This window comes from Macrotis lagotis, chromosome 3 (assembly GCF_037893015.1).
Source record: "Macrotis lagotis isolate mMagLag1 chromosome 3, bilby.v1.9.chrom.fasta, whole genome shotgun sequence".
In the NCBI taxonomy this organism is placed as follows: Eukaryota; Metazoa; Chordata; class Mammalia; order Peramelemorphia; family Peramelidae; genus Macrotis; species Macrotis lagotis.
This window is the reverse complement of record NC_133660.1, coordinates 259,218,819-259,239,533: the sequence shown is the minus strand read 5'-3', so window position 1 is coordinate 259,239,533 and position 20,715 is coordinate 259,218,819. Positions and strand designations below refer to the sequence as shown.

The 20,715-nt window shown below is 42.6% G+C and overlaps 2 protein-coding genes across 2 annotated transcripts in view; one reads left to right on the top strand and one right to left on the bottom strand.

The window, feature by feature from the left end:
* PDHX (pyruvate dehydrogenase complex component X) overlaps nucleotides 1-7,789 on the bottom strand; it is a 68,775-nt gene extending 60,986 nt beyond the window's left edge. The window contains exon 1 of the mRNA XM_074230467.1: nucleotides 7,719-7,789. The gene's annotated coding sequence lies outside the window, so the exon portion shown is untranslated. The remainder of the gene's footprint in view (nucleotides 1-7,718) is intronic.
* Nucleotides 7,790-7,996: 207 nt separating this feature from the next.
* The window catches only part of APIP (APAF1 interacting protein), a 29,429-nt gene continuing 16,710 nt past the window's right edge, over nucleotides 7,997-20,715 (top strand). Inside the window, exon 1 of the mRNA XM_074230466.1 lies at nucleotides 7,997-8,087. Within this exon, the coding sequence (XP_074086567.1) occupies nucleotides 8,031-8,087 (57 nt within the window). The 5' untranslated portion in view covers nucleotides 7,997-8,030. The remainder of the gene's footprint in view (nucleotides 8,088-20,715) is intronic.

Here is a 20,715-nt window from a genome sequence, read left to right as displayed (position 1 = left end):
TGAGTATATATAAATATATATATATATATATATATATATATATCTCAGTTTAACTATTAGTCAGTCCCAAATAATTTTCATTTTTATTTCATAAAAAAGCTCATAATCATTCCTCATGTGGCTATCCTTCATGGATGAATTGAAATTGCTTCTGTGACTTCACCAGTAATGAAAGTTTTAAATCCCATAATAGATCATCATCGTCCTCTCTTTAAACCTGAAGAGTGACAGAATTCAAAGCAAGGAATTGGAAAGACTGCCTTCTGAGAAATGACAGGAAGTTTATTATAGTTAGTAAAATTGCCTAAAGAAAACACAGCTACCAAATGCCTCTTGAGAACTGCATCTCAGAATTAGAGTGCCAGGCAAAGAGGAATCTTGTTAACTATAGCTCTCTCATCTGAATTTTTTTTCGATGGGCTGATTACACAAAATTCTTTTGCCAAAATGTGTTTTTCTAATATGAAAATTATGTAACCCTAATACTAGCATTCAAAGAGGTACATACATTAGTAATTTCTCTCCCTAACCAGTGCAGTTAACCATACTCAGAGGAAATGAACTTTACAGGCTTCCCTGGAGTTTAAATAACACCCAACATTATTTGGTTTCATTATTCAAAGTAAAATGTAGTCCCCTTTCTCCATTCCATTAAGCAGTGCTTTTTTAGCACTCTCCTGCTTAACAGTCTTTGCCTAATGTGGCACCAATTAAATCTTCTATTAATTGTTCTTGTTCAAACTTAGGTGTGGGGGAAAGTGGTTTCTCCCTCCCAGCAGTATTGAGAATTGTTTCAGTGATAGTCCACATAAAGTTGGAGCTAGAGTTAGAGCAGGGCATAAGGTTTTCATTATCATTTAAAGTGCTTGGATCCTTTTACACACAGCTAGAGACCCAACTGGCTTGAAAGACAATCAAATGAAGATGTTCACAAATATTCCTTAAAGCCGAGCATAACCTACCCAATATTTTGGCAAAAGGGACCTCCTGCATTAAGAAAACCGCTGCTGTCACTAATAAGATTCAACAGGAAAAAGATGAAAGCCAGAGGAGCTGCAGAAGTAGTCTTTTGTGCTATTCCACAGAAGGCCACATTTGACAGGCAACAGCTGCGGTCTCTCTGTAGAGTCTGGGCTATTGTTTCATTGGCCATAAGGCTGCAAGGGCTGGCCTTAAGACTGGGCTGAATGGCCAAGGAGTTTTACAGCAGCGTTAGGGGATACTTTTTGCAATCTTTCCAAAAGCCATTTGTGAATCTGTAGAGAAGAGTTTCTAGGCCGTTTCAACTAAAACACCCAAATTCCATTTTCCCTGGAATGGTCTTCTGTCCCCCCAGACAGGTCTAAGGGTTGTAGCAAACCTCTAAGCTAGGCTTAGTCACAAGGACACTGAAGATTCCTATACTAAGATCCTGTTAAAGTACAAAAGCAAAACAAGCTACTTTGCACAGTTAATAGGAAGCAGATCCAGGCTTCATTACTCTGAGTAATGTAATTAAGAAAAGTCAGCGGCTGACATATGGTGCCGCTTGTGTTTCATGCTTAAGTCTCACAGTTTCTCAACAAGAATCTAAGAATACAAGAGCCATGAAATGAAGACAACCCAATGCAGAAGTAAATCACCAAAGCTTTTTCAGCTTAGCTCCCTATCTCACCATTAACTCGCCTCTTCTGTAATCATTATGGGAGAGATGCAGCTCATTTAATCACCAACTTTCAACACAAGAACACATTAAATAAAACTGAATTGCTAAAAAACCCAGTAAAAATAAACCACTTCTGCCATCTTCAGGTTAGCTGAAAAAAAGCACATGGAAATGGAAATTTTAAATCAATGCTTTTAAGAGCACAGATTCTTAATATTTTAAAAAAACTGAGCAAATGGTTAAGCTCCAGAGAAAACAGCAGTTTCTTTTTCTGTTTGTTTTTAATTTGAGTCTTTTCTTTTCAAAGAATTGTCTTAAAGTAGTACTCGGGGTTTTCATGAACTAAATAAGAATCCCCTCATAGTTTAATTTAGAGTATTACTACAAAAGACTGATTCTCAATTTCCAGGGCTTCAAATATAGAATAAAGGATGACAAACATTTATGTTTCACAAACAGGCCTGAGATAGTTATTTAAAAATTGTCAATTCTACAGAACAGGACTACAGCACTTTTGAGCTGAAAAAAAAAACCCTAGAAATCTCAGGGCAATCAACCCATTTTAGAGATGAGAAACTGAAGCAAAAAGGAATGGCCTGGACAAGACCATCCTGTTAACACATGTTCAGAGCTGGTCTGACCCCCAGAGTCCCTCCCAGGCTAAACCACCAGAGCAGAGGGCAAATGAAGAGAGAGGGAAGGTGCTGAGAAAGGGGTGGAGAGGAGGTGATGGTGATTACTTGAAACATCAGGGGAAAATCATTGCTATTTTGTAACCCAAAAGCAATCTTGAGTTTTATCTTTTGTCAATAAATATTGGCTGATGTAAAAAATGAGAAAAATGCTGAGATTTCCTCAGTATGACAATTATATTCATAAATGTGAGCAAGGCGTTTTATGTATATTTTTTGATTTAACACTTCCAGTTCAGTGAAGTGGGCACTATGACAAGGACCTTTTGACAGAAGCTGAAGAGGTTAAATGACCTGTGAAGGATCTGAGCTAAAATTCAAAGTCCAATCCCCTTGGCGATGCCTGGGGAAGTATAGGAGTCCTAGATTTTCCAGGTCTAAGCAGATAATCAGGGGAGCCTGCTCTTAACTGGATCAGGCAGGATTTAAAGCAAGGTCTTCCAGATTCCAAGCCACAATTTATCTTCAGGTAAAGGATAATCTAATCTTGGATCTGTAATTAGTTCTTCAGAAGTGTAGAAACTGCCCAAGGGGGTGGGGGTTGAGCAAAGAGATGTCTTTCTCTGCTTAGTGTACAAGACAGCTGGTATGGGTAGGTCACTGGACTTGGAGTCAGTTCTACCTGGTCTTAAATCTGTCCAATTCTGTTAGCCTCTCATGTAAAACTGGACTGAAGGGATTAGAGGAAGGTTCTGACTCAAGACCTCTTCCAACTCTAAACTGATGATTAAACTGAGGAAATGAAGGCTGAGATAGCACAATCCAACTATACTACATTTCTTTTGTTGATCTGGCATGTATATATTAGTAAAAATCTTATGTATGTATGTTTGCAGATTAATATTCAAGTGCAGGTACTTTAAATCTGAGTAGGATGAGCCTTCCCTGTAATGAATTCCATCTTGAGTTAACAAGACTTAAACTAAGATGAATGAAAGCAACCTCTTTCCCTCCAAACCCTGGATCTCTTCAATCTAGGTGTAGTCTCAGGAGTTTTTTGGATCTCTTGGGGTTCTAGGATGGAGACACTAAAGGTTCTCCAGACAAGCAGGAATGCTCCCATAGACCTGACTGCATGGACAGGACTAAACACACCCAAAGTTGTTCTGACCCACTATCCCTTCAGAGTAACATAATGATCACCAAACCAAGTCAAAGTCAAGAAACTCTAATAGAACTCCAAAAACATTGGTCAAATGTTAGTTCATCACAAAATGCCTGTAGAACTTCTGGATGGACACAAGGTTTCATGTGTTTTCTTAAAAGCAGTTAAGAATTTCAAATGAGATCTATTTGAGAAGAAACCAGATGGTAGAGAGCTTAGAACTCGGGGTTTAGAATCAGGGAGACCTGAGTTTAAATATGACGTCAGACAAAGACTAACTGTGCAAATCACTGACCCTCTGCCTCAGTTTTCCCATTCATAAAATGCAAACAGTCATAGCCCTCAGCAATTTAAAGACAGGCCAAAGCTTACTATCTTCAATTTTTAAAAATTGTCTCATTGTGTCATTTTCTTCTCTCTAATGCTCTTTTTCCTTCTGTTCGGATTTGATTCTTCTTTCACAGTATGATTTATATGGATCTATGTTTAGCAGAATTATACATGTAGAGCCTATATTAGATTGCTTTCTGTTGGGGGAGGGAAGAGAGAAGGGAGAAAAATGTAAAACTCAAAACTTTACCAAAAAAAAGACTGGTGAAAACTATCATTGGATATTGTTAGGAAAACAAATAATAATAGCCCCTACCTCCCAGGGGCTATTGTGAGGAAAAATGAGATCTATAAAGTACTTTGTAAATCTTTTTTTTTTTTTGGTTTTTGCAAGGCAATGGGGTTAAGTGATTTGCCCAGGGCCAAACAGCTCAGTAAATATTAAGTGTCTGATATCACATTTGAACTCAGGTCCTCCTGACTCCAGGACCGCTGCTCTATCCACTGAGCCACTTAGCTGCCCTGGTACTTTGCAAATCTTAAAAGCACTATATAAATAAGCTATTATTTTGTTTTCCCAAAAAATCAAGAAATGAGATGGGATGGGAAGAACAATATTCCTGAAAGAATACAAGAAAAACTAATGGCAGGGAGAGGGGGAAGAAAAAAAGACCCTTTGGCCTACAAGCTCCTTGCACACAAGGGCTGTTCCCCACCCCACCCCCAGATGTGGGGTGCCCCCTGGCCACACAGCACTCCACAAATACATCTCCCCAGACCTTCACAAGGCATAAGATAAGTGTTGCTACACATGGCTAGAGTATTAATTTGTTTTATTTGATTGTTTCTCTGAAGGGTGGTACCTTGAGGGGAAGGGAATACACACTCCTGAAGCTATACCCTGAGATGTCTTAACAAGATTATCTCCTCTATTATCTTTTCTTCTGAAGGACCAATGGCACTGAGTAAGCCTTACACAAGAAATGGATTTCCTGAAAATTAAAATGGACCAAAGGGAAGTAGGGACTCCATGAGACAAGGAGGAATAGTAAAATAAAATAAAATTATCATAAAAAAGCAATATACAATATATATATATATATAAAATCAAAAGCAATTGACTTGTGACATAAATTGAAGAGAATTAAAGTAAGAATCATTGATATATATCCCAAAGCCATGACACTCCAAAAAAAAAAAAAAGGCCTGGATGAAAGATTTAAAAACATAAATGAAAACTGCCCAAATCTATTATAACCATAAGAACAAGTGAAAACAAAGCCTCCAAAAATCCTCGCTTGTAATGAAAACTCCTAAGGATGTCTACCATAATTCAAAGCTTCCAGATTAAAGAATTCAAGTGCCAAGGAACCATAGTCAGGACACATTGTCATTGACAGGACACAGCTGTCATTGACAGCTCACACTGAAAAGAAGAGGTGATAGTCTAAAAGGCAAGACAAAAGGTTTACAATCCAAAAATTATCTTCCATACAAAAATGACTGTAATCTTGCCAGAGGGAAAAAAATGGAGCTTTGATAGAGGATGTTTAAGTATTGTTCATGAAAGGTTCAAAGCTGAATGAAAAACTGAAGTTAAAAAAATAAATAAAAACAGAATCCAAAAGAAAACTAGAAGGAATTTCATATGAATATTTGGATTAGACTTTTTGAGGATCAAACTGTTCACATTCTGACAGAGAGAAGAAACAAATGCCCTCTCAGTCAAAAAAAAAAATTTATTAAGTGTTTACAACTTGCCACCGAGCTTAACAAGTGTTGAGGGTTACAAACTTTCCAATCTAAGTTCAGGCCAAGGGTCAGGAAAACCTGAGTTCAAAACTGGAATCAGAGACTTTCTAACTGTAGGAACCTGAGCAAGTCACCAAACCTCTGCTTATCTCAGTTTCCTCATCAGAAAAATGGGAATGATAACATTAGTACCTAACTCCCAGGGCTGTTGTATGGATCAAATGAGACAAAAAGGGCTATTTAAGTGCCCCTCTTGTTCCTCTTCAGAAACTCAAATTCTTAAGCAAGGCAAACACCTTAGTAAGCTACTAAAAGCTATTTTAAAGGGAAGCATGCTAAAAGATACCTTATTTCAGGAAGTTAATAAACTATGTGTACTCAATATAAACTGCTCTGAAGTGGTCCAAGTGCTGACCTAAACAAAGAAAAAGGTTCTTTGTTTTCCTATGGCAGTGAAATGACAAGGCAGTGTTTTAAGAACATCTTAAATGAATAAAAGCTCCCCCTTTATCAGCCAAACAAATAGCAAACTTGAGGCATGTGTATTTTTGAACTCTGGTCCTCCTGACTCCGGGGCCAGTACTCTATCCACTGTGCCACCAGCTGTCTCCTCCCACCTAGCTGCCTCCCCCATGTGTGTCTTTTTACTGAATTGAAAGTTCAAATTCAGAGAAACACCAGAATGCATCTATCTGGGTAGTTCTGCCTACCAACACCAGAGTTAAATGTTTTTTAAATAAAGATGCAGGTTGGTTAAATTGGGTTCTTTTTTTTAGAAAAGCAGTGGAGAAAAGAGATACAGATTGGGACTAGACACCTGAGCCCTTGGTGGTGGTGGATGGTGATGATGATGGTATTGATGGTGATGATGGTGGTGTTGATGATGGTGATGGTAGTGGTGATGGTGATGATGTTAGTGGTGGTGATGGTGATGTTGATAGTGATGATGGTGATGGCAGTGGTGGTGATGGTAAAGGTATTGGTAGTGATGGTGGTGTTGATGATGATGGTGATGGTAGTATTGGTGGTGATGTTGATAGTGATGGCAGTGGTGGTGATGTATTGGTGGTGATGGTGAAAGTACTGGTAGTGATGGTGGTGCTGATGATGATGATGGTGATGGTAGTGGTGATGGTGATGATGTTAGTGGTGGTGATGGTGATGTTGATAGTGATGATGGTGATGGCAGTGGTGGTGATGGTAAAGGTATTGGTAGTGATGGTGGTGTTGATGATGATGGTGATGGTAGTATTGGTGGTGATGTTGATAGTGATGGCAGTGGTGGTGATGTATTGGTGGTGATGGTGAAAGTACTGGTAGTGATGGTGGTGCTGATGATGGTGATGGTAGTGGTGATGGTGGTGGTGATGGTGATGTTGATAGTGATGATGGTGATGTATTGGTGGTGATGTATTGGTGGTGATGGTGAAGGTACTGGTAGGGATGGTGGTGTTGATGATGATGGTGATGGTAGTGGTGATGGTGATGGTATTGGTGGTGGTGATGGTGATGTTGATAGTGATGATGGTGATGGCAGTGGTAGTGATGTATTGGTGGTGATGGTGAAGGTACTGGTAGTGATGGTGGTGTTGATGATGATGATGGTGATGGTAGTGGTGATGGTGATGGTATTGGTGGTGATGGTGATGTTGATAGTGATGATGGTGATGGCAGTGGTAGTGATGTATTGGTGGTGATGGTGAAGGTAGTGGTAGTGATGGTGGTGTTGATGACGATGATGGTGATGGCAGTGGTGATGGTGATGGTATCGGTGGTGATGGTGGTGTTGGTAGTGGTGATGGTACCGGTGATGATGGTGGTGCTGGTGGTGCTGGTGCTGCTGTCAGTGCCCTTCGGCCTTGAGGCTCCTGGCGCGCAGGGGCTGTTCCCCCCGACGCGGGGCACCCCGGGCCGCACAGCACCCCACAAACGAAGCTCCCCGGACCCTCACACGCGCCCCCCCAGACCCTTCTGCGCGGGCGGGGCCCGGGGCTGGCGCCGGGTCGGGCGCGCAGGCGCGCTGGGCCGGCGGGGCGGGGCCCGGCCGCGGTGACCTCTGCGGTCGCCCCGGCCTCCGGGCCTCGCCCCTCGGTCCGCTTCGGCCCGGGCCGGGAAGGCCGCCTCGCCGCAGGCCGGTCCGGCCGGGCCCGCTCCGCCGCCCCGGGCCGGGCCCCCGCCCTCCCCCGGCACTCACCGCACAGCCACGCCGAGCGCCGCAGCCCCCGGCGGCCCAGCGAGGCCGCCGCCGCCCCGGCCCCGCGGCCGCCGGCGGAGCCCAGCAGGTAGCGCAGCGCCCGGCCGCCGCCGCCGCCGCCCAGCCGCAAGGAGGCCGCCATCTTCGCGGGCGAGCGGGCCGGCGTCCCCCGGGGTCCTCGGAGCGGGCCTCCCGGCGGCGCCCCATTGGCTCGCGCGCGGCGCCGCCCCGCCTCCGGGCCCGCCCCCGGCTGCCCGCCGCGCTGCCTGAGTGCCGAGGCGGAGCCGGGGACGCGCTTCCGGAGGCGGAGCCATGGCGGCCTGCGCAGCGGCGCGGCGGGGCGGCTGTTGTCCCGGCGGCCCCGCGCAGGTAGGGGCGGGGCGGGGGGGCCCCACGTGCCGGCGGCCCGGGGGGGGGGGGGGGGGGGGGCGGCCCGGGGGGCCCCTTCTGGGCCTCAGCTTCCTCCCGCCGGGCGTGGGCATGGGCCGGGCGGCCCTCCGACCCAGGACCGGCGGCCACGGCCCGTGCCCCGGCCGGGCACAGACAGGGCCCACGGGAGGCCGCGGCGCCCCGGACCCTGACGCCTGCCCCGCGGGCCGTTCAGCATGCCCGGCGCCCGATGGGCATGGGGGCTGCAGAGGGCACGGCGTGAGGGTGTGCAGCCCGCAGCCTGGAGTCAGGAGAGGCCTCCGGGGGCGGCGCCGGGGGGGGGGCACACGCCGGGGGCACGGCCGGGCAGCGGGGCGGCACCGGGGGGGGGGGGGGGCACGCCGGGGGCACGGCCGGGCAGCGGGGCGGCACCGGGGGGGGGGGGGGGGGCACACGCCGGGGGCACGGCCGGGCAGCGGGGCGGCGCCGGGGGGGGGGACACGCCGGGGGCACGGCCGGGCAGCGGGGCGGCGCCGGGGGCACAGCGGGGCGGCACCGGGGGGGGGGGACACGCCGGGGGGCACGGCCGGGCAGCGGGGCGGCGCCGGGGGGGGGACACGCCGGGGGCACGGCCGGGCAGCGGGAGAAGAGATGGGAAAAGCGCGGCTTGATGAGTGACTGGACTGGGAGGAGAAGGGAAGGGCGGGCCGAGAAGGGGGCGCCTGTGAGGGGCGCGGGGAGCCGCGGGCAGCGGGGCTGGGCAGCGGGGCTAAGGGCTTGCCCACGGCCACACATTTAGGTCATTAGTAAGTGTCTGAGGCCGGATGTGAACTCGGGTCCTCCTGACTCCAGGGCCGGTGCTCTATCCACTGGGCCACCTGGCTGCCCCAAGACCTACATTTTTGAAGAGAGAAATTAAAAGATTCAGCAAACGATTAGATCTGAGGGATGAACTTGAGAGACGCGTTAGGGATGACACCAAGGTGAAACACTGAAAGGTGGTGATCCCCCAGACAATAATAGAAACGCTATTCCACCTTGGACTGTTGAGTTTGAGGTGCCTATAGGACAGCCAGTCTGTAATGTCCTCTGGGCATTGTCCAAGTTAGAATTGAACTCAGAAGAGATTAGACCTGTAGAAGTATGGGAATTATCCAAAATAAAGTGTATGACTTCACAACATGAGAGCATCTAGAGACAAAAGAAGAGGGCCCAGGACAGAGTGACTCCCTGGTCGTCGTGGGGGTACATCCAGCAAGAGAGGCTGTATTGCATAATACCAGAGGATGAGCTCAAAGGCTATAAGAATTCAAGAAGGAGGAGAGAAAGCCCCATAAAGTTTGGCCCCTGACAGATCACCATCTCCATTGGTGAGAGCGGTTTCAGTGCAGACATGAGGCAGAAGCCAGAGGACCACAACTGAAGGAGAATTTGAGAGGAGAGGCCCCAAACGTAGATTATTTTCTTCACATCTTAACTCCTCCAAGTCGTGTTTCACTGAGAAGAGGAGTAACAACAGAATAAAGTGGAGCTCAATTGTTCATGGAGCTGTGAACTCATCTTTCTGGAGAGCCACTTGGAATTATGCCCAAAGGGCAATAAAAATGTACATGCCCTTTGATCCACATTACCACCGCTGGGTCTATAGATTATGAAAAAGGGTAAAAACATCACTTGTACAAAAATATTCACAGTAACCCTGTTTGTAGTGGCAAAAAAATTGGAAATTGAGTGAATGTCAGTTGGAGAAAGGCTGAACAAATTGTGGCATATGTATGTTATGGAACACTATTGTTCTATTAGAAACCAGGAGGGATGGGAATTCAGAGAAGCCTGGAGGGATTTGCATGAACTGATGCTGAACGAGATGGTCAGAACCAGAATATTGCACACCATAACAGCAACACAGGGTTGATGATCAATGTTAATGGACTTGCTCATTCCATCAGTGCAATAGGTTGAACGATTTTAGGGTACTTACAATGGAGAACACCATCTGTATCCAAAGAAAGAATTGTGGAGTTTAAACAAAGACCAAAGACTATTATCTTTAATTGGATTAAAAAAAGGTATCTTCTGTAATTGTGCTATCTTATTTTTTTTCCCTTAAGGATATGATTTCTCTTTCAACACATTCAGTTTTGATCAATGTATAGTGTGGAAACAATGTAAAGACTATCAGACTGTCTTCTGTGGGGGGTGGGGGGAGGGAAGTGAGATGGGGGGGGATTGTAAAATTCAAAAAACTAAAAAAGAAAAGAAGTGGAGCTTGGAACTTAGACCAGTCAAGGCATTCCTATGTCCTATAGAGGCCCTGGAAACAGATCCTGGTCACTCCTAGGGACAGGAGCCTTTGTTGTCCCCTATTCCAAAGAGTTGGGATGTGGAAAGGAGGGACCTCAGGGATCTCTCCCCAGATGTCTGGTCTGTTGTTGTAGAGCAAGGGTCAACACCCAGACCTTCAATTGTCCACAGCTGCTCCAGGAAACAACAGGGAAGCATGTCTTCCCTCTTGTCTCCTCTGGCCTCTATCTTCTGGGCCTCTTTCACAATCTTGGAGACATGGAAGGAAGAAGAGTAAAAAAGCTGACCTTAAAAGGTACCACCGCTACTTTTATCACATACCTTTTTATGGCAAGTTATAAAGCTAGAGACACCAAGAAGAAACAAACCAGGCAATGTTGATTAAATACCAACTATATGTTAGACCCTGTACAGTGTTACTAACCCTCATTTCTCAATTTCCAACTAATCAAACTGTCCCCCATACTTCAGCTCTCTAATTACATTGATTTCACCATTCATGATGATGAGCTCTTTTAACCAGTTAACTTGTTCTTTGCCAACAAAGACCTATTCTTTGTTCTCTATTCTCCAAACCTATAAAAGAAAGCTATCCTCCTCATTTGGGGGTCTCAGCTTTGCTAGTGAGGCAGAAAGCCTATTTATTGGTAAACTAACACTTGCCAATAAAATTGTTTGTGCTTCACTCTATCTTAATTTTAACTATTACAAAATGGCGAACATTAAGGATTGGCGGTGAGGTGGGAGACTGATCCCTGGAATAACCTCTTGTCAGGGTCCTTCCCAGAATGCTCAGGTGAGGTTTTCACTGGGAAGATTTCACTGCAGAGGGTTGCACCAGAGACCTGATCCTTCCCCCACCCCCAATCCCAGCCTTTTTGAGCCAAGTGAGCGCCCATACTAGTGGGGAAGCTGCAGCTGTATTTGTCTTCCTGTATGTGTTTTAGTGTGACTGACTGGCAAAAGGTGATAATAGCAAACCTGGAATTCAGAATTAGAAATTCAGATATTTGAAAAAAAAATTTCCTCTTAAATGGCCCCTAGTTCCCTTCCTAGAGGACCATTATTGATGTTAACATCCCTTCAGAAAGTGCTGTTACATGGGGACACACCCACTTCCATTCCAGGAGATAAAGGACTGATAAACAGGAGTACTTTCTATTTGAAGAAAGGAGGAGGAAAATGTGTCACAAGTATAGCTGATGAGCGAGTTGACTAGGAATAACTATAACTGGTGAGTGACTGGCAGTCAAGGGGAGGACTTCTCTACTTGTCAGAAAAAGAAAAAAAGGAAACCAAAATTAGTAGTCTACAAGTTATATAAGTGTTACCTAAACTGAGTCATAAAGGAAGCTAAGGATTCTGAAACAAGTGAGGGAGGACACTTCAGGTGTGAAATGGAGAATTTGTGAAAGAGCAGAGTAAAAATCACAACTAAAAAGGGCAGATGGGAGCCAAAGTGTAGAGGCACTTCCATCACGAGTTCAGTCCTTGTCCCAGAGCACTAGGGGATTAAGGCTTCTGAGCATCTAAGCTCAGTGTAAGACACTAAGTCCCTGCCCTTGTAACCTGTGGGGACAGCATGTCCTTAGATAGGGATGTCCAGAAAGGAAAGGTTGGAGACAAGGGGAGAGGTCAGGAAATTCCATAGGGAGAAGATTGTGCTTGTGCTGAACAAAACTAGGGTTTCTGAGAACAGAAGTAAGGAGGGGCACATTTTAGACATCGTGGCAGCCAGTTCAAAGACAGGAAAGTGAGGTTGGAGTAGAAGCAACAAAAAGATCATTTTGACTGATCCACTGTGTGTTGACAGGAGGCATGTGTATTACTAGAAAAGTAGGTTTGGGCCAATTTGGGCAGGGCTTTGGGGCATGTGTGAAGAATGAATTGGAAAGAAGAAAGACTTGAGGCAGGGAGCCCAGTTGAAAGACTATCACAGTAATCCAGTTAAGAGGTAAATAACAACAATATGAGTGGAGAAAAGGAAGAGATTTGAGAAATGCTGGAGAGATACAGACATCAAGATTTGGCAGCTGGGGTGTGGAAGCTTAATTTGGCTTCTCCAGTGATGCCCAGATGTTAAAACCTGACTGCTAGGATGGTGCTCCCCTCAACAGAAGTAGGATGTTAAAGAAGCAGAGTAGTTAAAAGGAAGAAAGGTAAGTGAGTTCTCTTTTGGACACTGGATTTGGGAAGAAAGATGTTGCTTTTCAGTTTGAAATGTGTTAAATGTGATCTGCGTACAGGACATCTGGTGGAAAATGTCCATATATCTATCTTTGATTTGGGCCTGGAGTACAAGAGAGAGACTCAGACCAGAATAAGTAAGAATATCAGGAAAGAGCAGAAGGGAGAGGGTAGCTAAGAGTCCCATGGATGGGCAATAGTAGATCATTAATCACTTTGGTTCAAAAAAACAGTTTTATTTGAATTTGAGGTCAGAAGTCAGATTATATAAAGGGCTTATGAAAGAGCAGGAAAAGAGGAAAAGTAAGATAGTGTTTTTTTCTAGGAGTTTAGCTTAGAAAAGGGAGACTACAGTGTATGATGGAATGTAGTGAATGTTTTTGTTGCTTTTTAAAGATGGAAGAGACTTGGACTTGTATGTGGCAGAGAAGAAACCGGAGAAAGTGATTGAAGATCGGGTGGGAGGAAAATAGCGCAGTCTTCTGGAGAAGATGAGTGGGGCTTGGACAGGATCATAGGTACATGTAGAGAAAGTTGGGTCACCTCTTCATTGGAGCTGAAAATAAAGGATGAGAAAATTGGGAATGATGTTGAGGGGCTTTGAGATGAAAATAAGGAAAGATTATTTTAGTAGCTATGTGGAGGATGTCTGGGGCAGGAACAGAAGCTGGGAAGAGAGAGACCAGTTAGATCACTATAATACAAATGATAGATGATGGAAAGTCTGGGCTTCATGAGCAGAGAAAAAGGACTGTCTTTAGAATTGGTTCTTATGAGTTCTTAACCTGAGGTCTATAAACTTTTTTTTAATATATTCTGATAACTATTTCATTATAATTGGTTTTCTTTGTAATCTTTCTTATTTAAAAAATTATTCCGAAAAAAGGATCCATAGACTTCACAGAACTGCCCTTTATGCCAGTGGCAAAAGGTTATGTATGACCCTATGACTTCAGAGCAAGATTTTGTCAACTAAGCTTGCTTTGGTCCCCTGCTTATTTTTGTGTGATCTGTAAACTAAGAATCATTTTTTTTTACTTTTTAAAGCACAATAATCCTTTATTTACAAATGTAAATAAGTTTTTGTGCTCCTTCTCACTTTAATTAAAACACATGTGAGTGACTAGCCCCTGTGGGCCATGTTCTTTATTTACAAGTAGGGTGTAATGGGGTGAGGACAAAGATTCCACTAGAGAATTAAAGCTGACCTCTTCGATGTGAGAAGAGTTAAAAGGCCACAGGCCTGCGAATGGGACCAGCCCTGAGTATCCCCTTTCCCAGATAGGCTGGCACTGAGTGGTGGGAAAGACAGGAAGGGGGCTTGTCCAACTGGAACTTCACTCCCTCCCAATTCCCAGAGCTATGCTATGGAAGAGGGCAAGGAAGCCCCTGTGACTAAGGGTAAAGTACAGAGAGAGGGGTGGTTGTGGTACCTATGTGCCAGCTCATAGGAAGCGGGGAGAGTCTGTGTTTGTCCCCTTGCTCTAGCCAGGTTTATGACCCAGCAATAGAAACCGAATTGTTATTCAGCAGACCCCTACCCAACTGACCTGCCTGCCCTCAGGGTAGCCCTGAGACACTTAGGTGGTGGGGAAGACGAGGATGAGGTTTAAGCACCGGATCTGCCAAGCAGCATCATATAGATGTGATCCCAGAAGTTGGAGATAAGCACTAAGAGAGATATTGGCATTTATCCATATGGGTACTGGCAGTGATCCTGAGAGATGTGCAGTGAGGCCAGCACAAACCAGATTACCTGGATGACATCTGGGCTGACTCCACCAGGGATGAGGCTGGACTGATGGTCCTAAAGCAGACAGTCCGTAACAGAGGCACCTCACCAGTTCACCAAGGTCTGGAGGGAATCTCCCCTCCCACTCCTTAATGTCTCTCCCCCCAGGCTCCAGGGCAGCATGGAGTGATGGAAGAGAGGAAGATCACCCGTGGGGGCAAGGGGGCTACCCAAATGGGCAAAAGGAGAATTTGCTGACCTCCCTAAGCTGGACAGCACAAATATAGTAATACCACTTGATGAGTCAGATGAGTGTGCCTGTCCAAAATCTACACAGCAAATTGCTTGCAGAGCCAGGAGGAATAATCATGGTCACAGTTATATGCTTTTAAGTTTACAGACTGCTTTTTTTCACAACAACCCCATGTGATAGGTAATGAAGTACAACAATCTTCATTTCAAAGAAGGTAAATGATTTACAGAATATTGGGTCGGAAGGTGTTTTTGTAACTCTTGTTCTTGCATTTCCTTCTTTGTAAGCCAGTGCTCTAAAAGCTAGCAGAGTTCAGCCAATTCTGATAAAAAAAAATAATTAAACTAAACATCAATATGGTGTGTAGATCATTAATTGAGGAAAACAGTAAGGAACCTATGAGGACCTTTATATTCAAGGAAGCAGTGGTTCCTGGAGTTTAGGTTCCCTTCCCAAAATCATATAACAAGTAAACACTTTGCAAAGCCAAAGCTTACACCAAAGCCTGTGCTCCACCACAACTTGCCTCCTAGAGAAGTAACTTCAGAAGTGGAGTGGCAGAGGGTGCTTATTTTAAACTTTGTGCCAAATGAATTCCCCTAAAATGAAGATTCTGAACTTTTTTGTGTCAAGAACATTTTAGGCAATCTGGTGAAGCCTATAGACTCCTTAGAATATTGTCTTGAATGCATGAAAGGAAACCAAGATATAATAGTGAAAATATTTTTTTAAGATGTTCCAAGACCCCAGATTAAGAACTCTCTCCTTATTACATACCTATAGTATTAGAACTGGAAAGGATTAAAACCAAGCTCTTCTGGCATCCATTGTGTTTCTCTTATCACCAATTTTTTTGTTTATCTACCAAGTTAAACAATTTAAATGACAACATTTTCACCAAGCACTTTTGTATTGGCTCTTTCTGTTCAGGGATTATTTTCCTGGGAAAATGTCATTTCATGCTGTGAATGATTTGAGTCGAAATTCAGCAACACAGCTGCACTGTCAGTTGTTATGTCTGTATTGTCTGATGCTACTAATTGCTATAATTGACATGATTTGAAAAAATAAAAGGAGAAACAGACATTTTCTATAGTATTTTAACTTGCTATGCAAATTGATAGTTTTCACAGATTTTGAACACTGCAGATTTCTGCCAATTTGATGAACCTTTAATATATAAAATATTTTGTTCCTAAAAATACTGCAAATTACATGGTGTATAGATAACTCCAACTAGGTGTTATATAAAGGAGCCAATATGATTTTACTATAAATAATAATAATTTGGGGATTTTTATTTCATTAATTTTCATTAATATTAATCAGATACTGTAGCATTTTTTAAAGGTTTCTTTTTCCCCTTACTCCTAATTTCATATTTTAATCAATTTTCATTCATATTTTAAATGTGTAGTTTATTTAAGCAGCCATAAAAATCAGTATGTTAATTTTTACTAATTGTTTCTTGGGATGATTACCCATGAAACTTCATTTAAAACATTTCCAAAAGGAGATATTATGTTTTTGTTTGTGTGTGTAGGAATTTTACTTTAGCTGAAACAATGTGGAAAGAAGTAAACTAGACAAATTTTTAGCTTCCAGTACAAGTTTGGTAGGCCCCTGAAATGATGATCACCATGACAGCCCTATCTTCTCTCTGGAGTTCACTTTTTAGTAAGTATTTAGTTAAGGACCTACTCTGCACCCAACACCAGGCACAGTACTGACCATACAATTGCCAACAAGAAAAAGTCCTTGCCCTCCAAAAGAAAGCAGAAAAGAAGGGAGGGGAAGGAAGATGGAGCGGCTGCAGGAGTGCACAAGGACTGTTGCCGGAAAAGTCCACACTCAGTGATGTTGGGTGGGGCTCACTGCTCAGTTCTAACTTTGTGATCCCTACAACGGTTGTCACATTGGTGTTTGTCTTGAAAAGGGGGATGATACTGGCAGAAATGATCATGCAAAAAGTTAACTTTGGGTCTATTAGAATTTTTTTGACATTCTGCAGTTATTACTAGAAAACATTTTTCACAGCCTTGGACATGAAAACAAAAATTCTTGACATGAGAAATCTTGATGTGGCAAAGCAGCTTGTGATCATGAAAAGAGCTCTGCATTTGGAAGACCCGGATTCTAGCCCTGGGGTCTACAATTAGGAGCATTGTAATCTTTGGTCACTTGATTTCTCAGCCTCAGTGTCCCCTTCTGTAAAATAGTTTTAATAATGGTTTGGCAGGATTACCTCATGATGATTTTGAGAAAAGTATTTGTTCTATGTAAATGTTTTCATAATAAGGGAATAACTATTGAAAAGTTTACAATTTCATCTTCTCCAATTGTCTTTTGAAATTGGATTTCCATAATAGTGCTATGTTGCAAGAATAACTGATATTTTTGAAAAGTTATTACTTAGAAATTACCATAGCACTGCCCAAATAGCAGAAACTGGAGATATGATGAAGCTTTCATTGTTTTCTCTGTCAATTTGTTCAGGAATATAAAATACCATTAATTAGATTCTTAAAATTTGTATTTTATGGTTATCTAGCATCACTAATTCTGAAGTACATGGAATTATTTTCAGTTCCATTATGGGTAATTTGAAAAAAGATGAGAAAACCTTTTCTATAGAAATTTGTTATATTATATTTAAATAGGCCAAACAGCGAGATTGATTAGCTTGCAGTATGTCAGCAGGGTGATAATTTTTTTTAAGTAATTATGTTGTTTCCATTTTTACATATTTCCTTTCACAAAATGGATCTTTATGGAGAAACTGAGCAAAGATTAAGCTAGCTGAGCTTCACAACCCTTCTTAACTCAAAAGAATCTATGTTTCAATATTTTATTTTCACTTTTAAATTTTTTTAGAGTAATATACATTGATTGACAATGTTATCTGCCTCCTAGTATCTCAGGAGAAAGAGTTTTATTCTTAAAATTATATTTCATTACAATTTAAAATTAAGTTTGATTTATAGAAAAGGACAATTTAATTAACTTTTAAGTGCCTGTGAAGTGCTTGACCCCTCTGCTCAACCCTTTCCTGTTCTCTCGTGGGCCCTTCCATAACCCACAGTCAGGGAGTGTCACAGATCCCACCTTGGACAGCACCTTTGCTGGCAGCTTTGTTCATCTGGGTCCTCCTGCTTCAGACCAGCTGGATTTTGGACCTTCTCAGAGTGGTCTTCAGGTATAGGGGGTCACGTGGTCTTTCTAGTCCAGTCACTATGGAGAGCTGTGACCTACGGAAAGGAAGACAAGGTGGGAGTAAAGGGAAGCTGGACCGGACCCAGGGTCTCTTTGGTTCCTCTGACTCTTCATGATGCCAGTTTAGAGACTTGTATCACACATCTGTTCATTTAGTATCCCTGAATTCTTAGACTAAGTCCATAGGCCACGCCTTGATAAGCCCAGATAGTAATTAAACAAGTTCTTTTCACTAATGTTAATGTTAGAACTTTGGGAGATCAGACATTAAATTGTAATATATTGAAATGTATTCAGCATAATACAATGTCAGTCAAAAACTTTAATTACTCTTCTGCTATATACTCTGGCACTGAGCTCTGTAGCCTGTAGCCATGGGTAGAGTGCTGAGCTTGAAGTTGGAAGACCCAGGTGCAAATTTTACTTTTGAAACTTACGGTCAAGGCATTTCACCTTCTGGATCATTGTCCATCTGACCCGACCAATTCACGGGATCGTTGTGAGGAAGACACTATCCAAACTTTCAAATATTGTACCTGTGAGCTGCTAGAATTATTTTTTGGAATGAATTCCCAACAGTCTTTTATATTCATGATCTCAACTGTCCCTTACAACATCTGCTTGAACTATATTTTTAATTATTACTGAAATAGTTGCCATTTAATAAGATACTTAGAATGCAAAAAATTTTTTTACAGAAATGTTCTGAAACAAGACATCCCAATTTGCTCCCGTACAAATGTTGAGTGTTAAAGAGTAAAGCTAAGAAACATGCTAACAATGAATTTCCCGCAAACCACTGACTGGAATAGACTAAAGGATCCTCTGTCTCTGTTTTTTGCTTGTTCTAATTTCTTTCAAATAGATAAAACATGACAAACACCAAGTATAGTAATAGGATTCATTTCTTCTATTAAAATAGCAATCTAGGGGTGGCTAGGTGACACAGTGGATAAAGCACCGGCCCTGGAATCAGGAGTATCTGGGTTCAAATCTGGTCTCAGACACTTAATAATTACCTAGCTGTGTGGCCTTGGGCAAGCCGCTTAACCCCATTTACCTTGCAAAAACTAAAACAAATAAATATATATATTATGATAGATTTAGGAGGAAGAGAGTTCCAGCATCTGGAGAAGCCTCCAGAAGGTATTACCAGTACTGACTGACCTGAAGGAAGATGATGAGGATACTGTTAGAGAGGACATGATCCTACTATTTCTGTCAAGAGCTTAGAATGAACTGAGGCATGGAAATATAGTCACCCTATCCCTATTCCTATCTATCCTGGAATTCAGTGTTGCAGAGAAGTTAATTTTCCAGATTATTGAAGCACTTAATTTTAATCCTAAAATTTATCAATACTTCATTTTTTTTAAGTATAGAGGTCACAATTTAACCTTTTCTTATGACCTATGGTCAATATACATAATCTTAAGCCTCTAGAATGCTGTTTTCATTGTTTTTTCTGATTCTTCAATCATTTTTCACTGTGAAACAGGTCCTCTCCCTGTTCTTCCATATACATTCTTCCTTTAATTTGCCTTATCTGCCAGATCTACTTTAGGTTATGATTGTGCTTACCAAAATTGATAGCACTTTGTGGGAAATTAAATTTTTGATTGAAGAATGAGTAAGGACATCTCGAAAAGAGCTCCACAGTCTGTGGGCTGTGACTTCTCAGACTTTGAGGTTTATTTTTGGAGCCAAAACTAAGTTCTAAAGCAGTTGCCTCTGGATATTTCTGAGAAATCACTCCTATCAGTTAAAAAAGAATTAGGATTCATCCTAGTAGTACTGTACTGATAACTTCATATTATAAAACATGAAAAGTAGACTTTATTTTTTTCAGTTTCTTTTATTGAAAACTTATTATTAAGTACAATTTCAATTGCCAATAAATCTTTTTTTCATTTTATTTTATTTTTTAATGTTTATTCTCATTTTGTATAAATAATTTTCATACATTAATAAAATATTCTTGTTTAAGAGTAAGCAAAATACCCCCTCCCCCAAAAAAAATATAGACTCGCTTGAGCAATAAAGGGGAGAGAAAAAAAATTAAAATAAAAAAAATAGTAATAATTGTAGGTATGGCCAGGTGGCGCAATGGACGGAGCACCAGCCCTGGAGCCAGGAGCACCTGAGTCCATATCCAGCCCCGTACACCCAATAATCACTCAGCTGTGTGACGTGCAAGCCACCCCAACCTCACTGCCCTGCAAGGATGAGATAAAATTCTGTAATCCTAGAGTCAGAAGTGAACCACTATGATTTGAGAAGGGAAGTTGCATTTTCAGACCAATACTCTAAAAAAAAAAGTGTGGAGGATGGATAGAGAGAAGGAAAAATTAGGGGTAGGAGGACTAAGAAACGGCTAGAACAAGATGGTGGCATGGAAGCAGACAGGGGCAGATGGGAAAGATCTTGGTAGAAGTTCTCTTGGCTTCTAGATTTGTAGGCTGAAGAGGAGGAGGAGTCTAAGATGAGGATGAGGTGAACACTGTCTTAATGGAGGCCACTTCACTTCACCTAATGATCCTTACCGGTCATATATTGACTTAGAAATCCACTATATCTGGGCAGCTAGGTGGCACAGTGGATAGAGCACTGGCCTGGAGTCAGGAAGACAGATGACCTGAGTTCAAGTGTGGCCTCAGACATTTAATAATTACCTAGCTATGTGATCTTGGGCAAGCCACTTAACCCCATTGCCTTGTAAAACCAAAAACAAATCCACTATATCATGCCATTGCTTTTATTTTGTTAAATATTTTCTAATTACATTTTAATGTGATTGCCATAGGCACATCCTCCATTTCCCATTTCCTCCATACCCCTTTGCCTTTGAGAATAATAGAGAAGTTTGGGACACAAGTCTGGTGGGAGGGTGTAAGCATTTATAAGATCAGTACTAAATCATTCCTCATCCATTGTTGGCT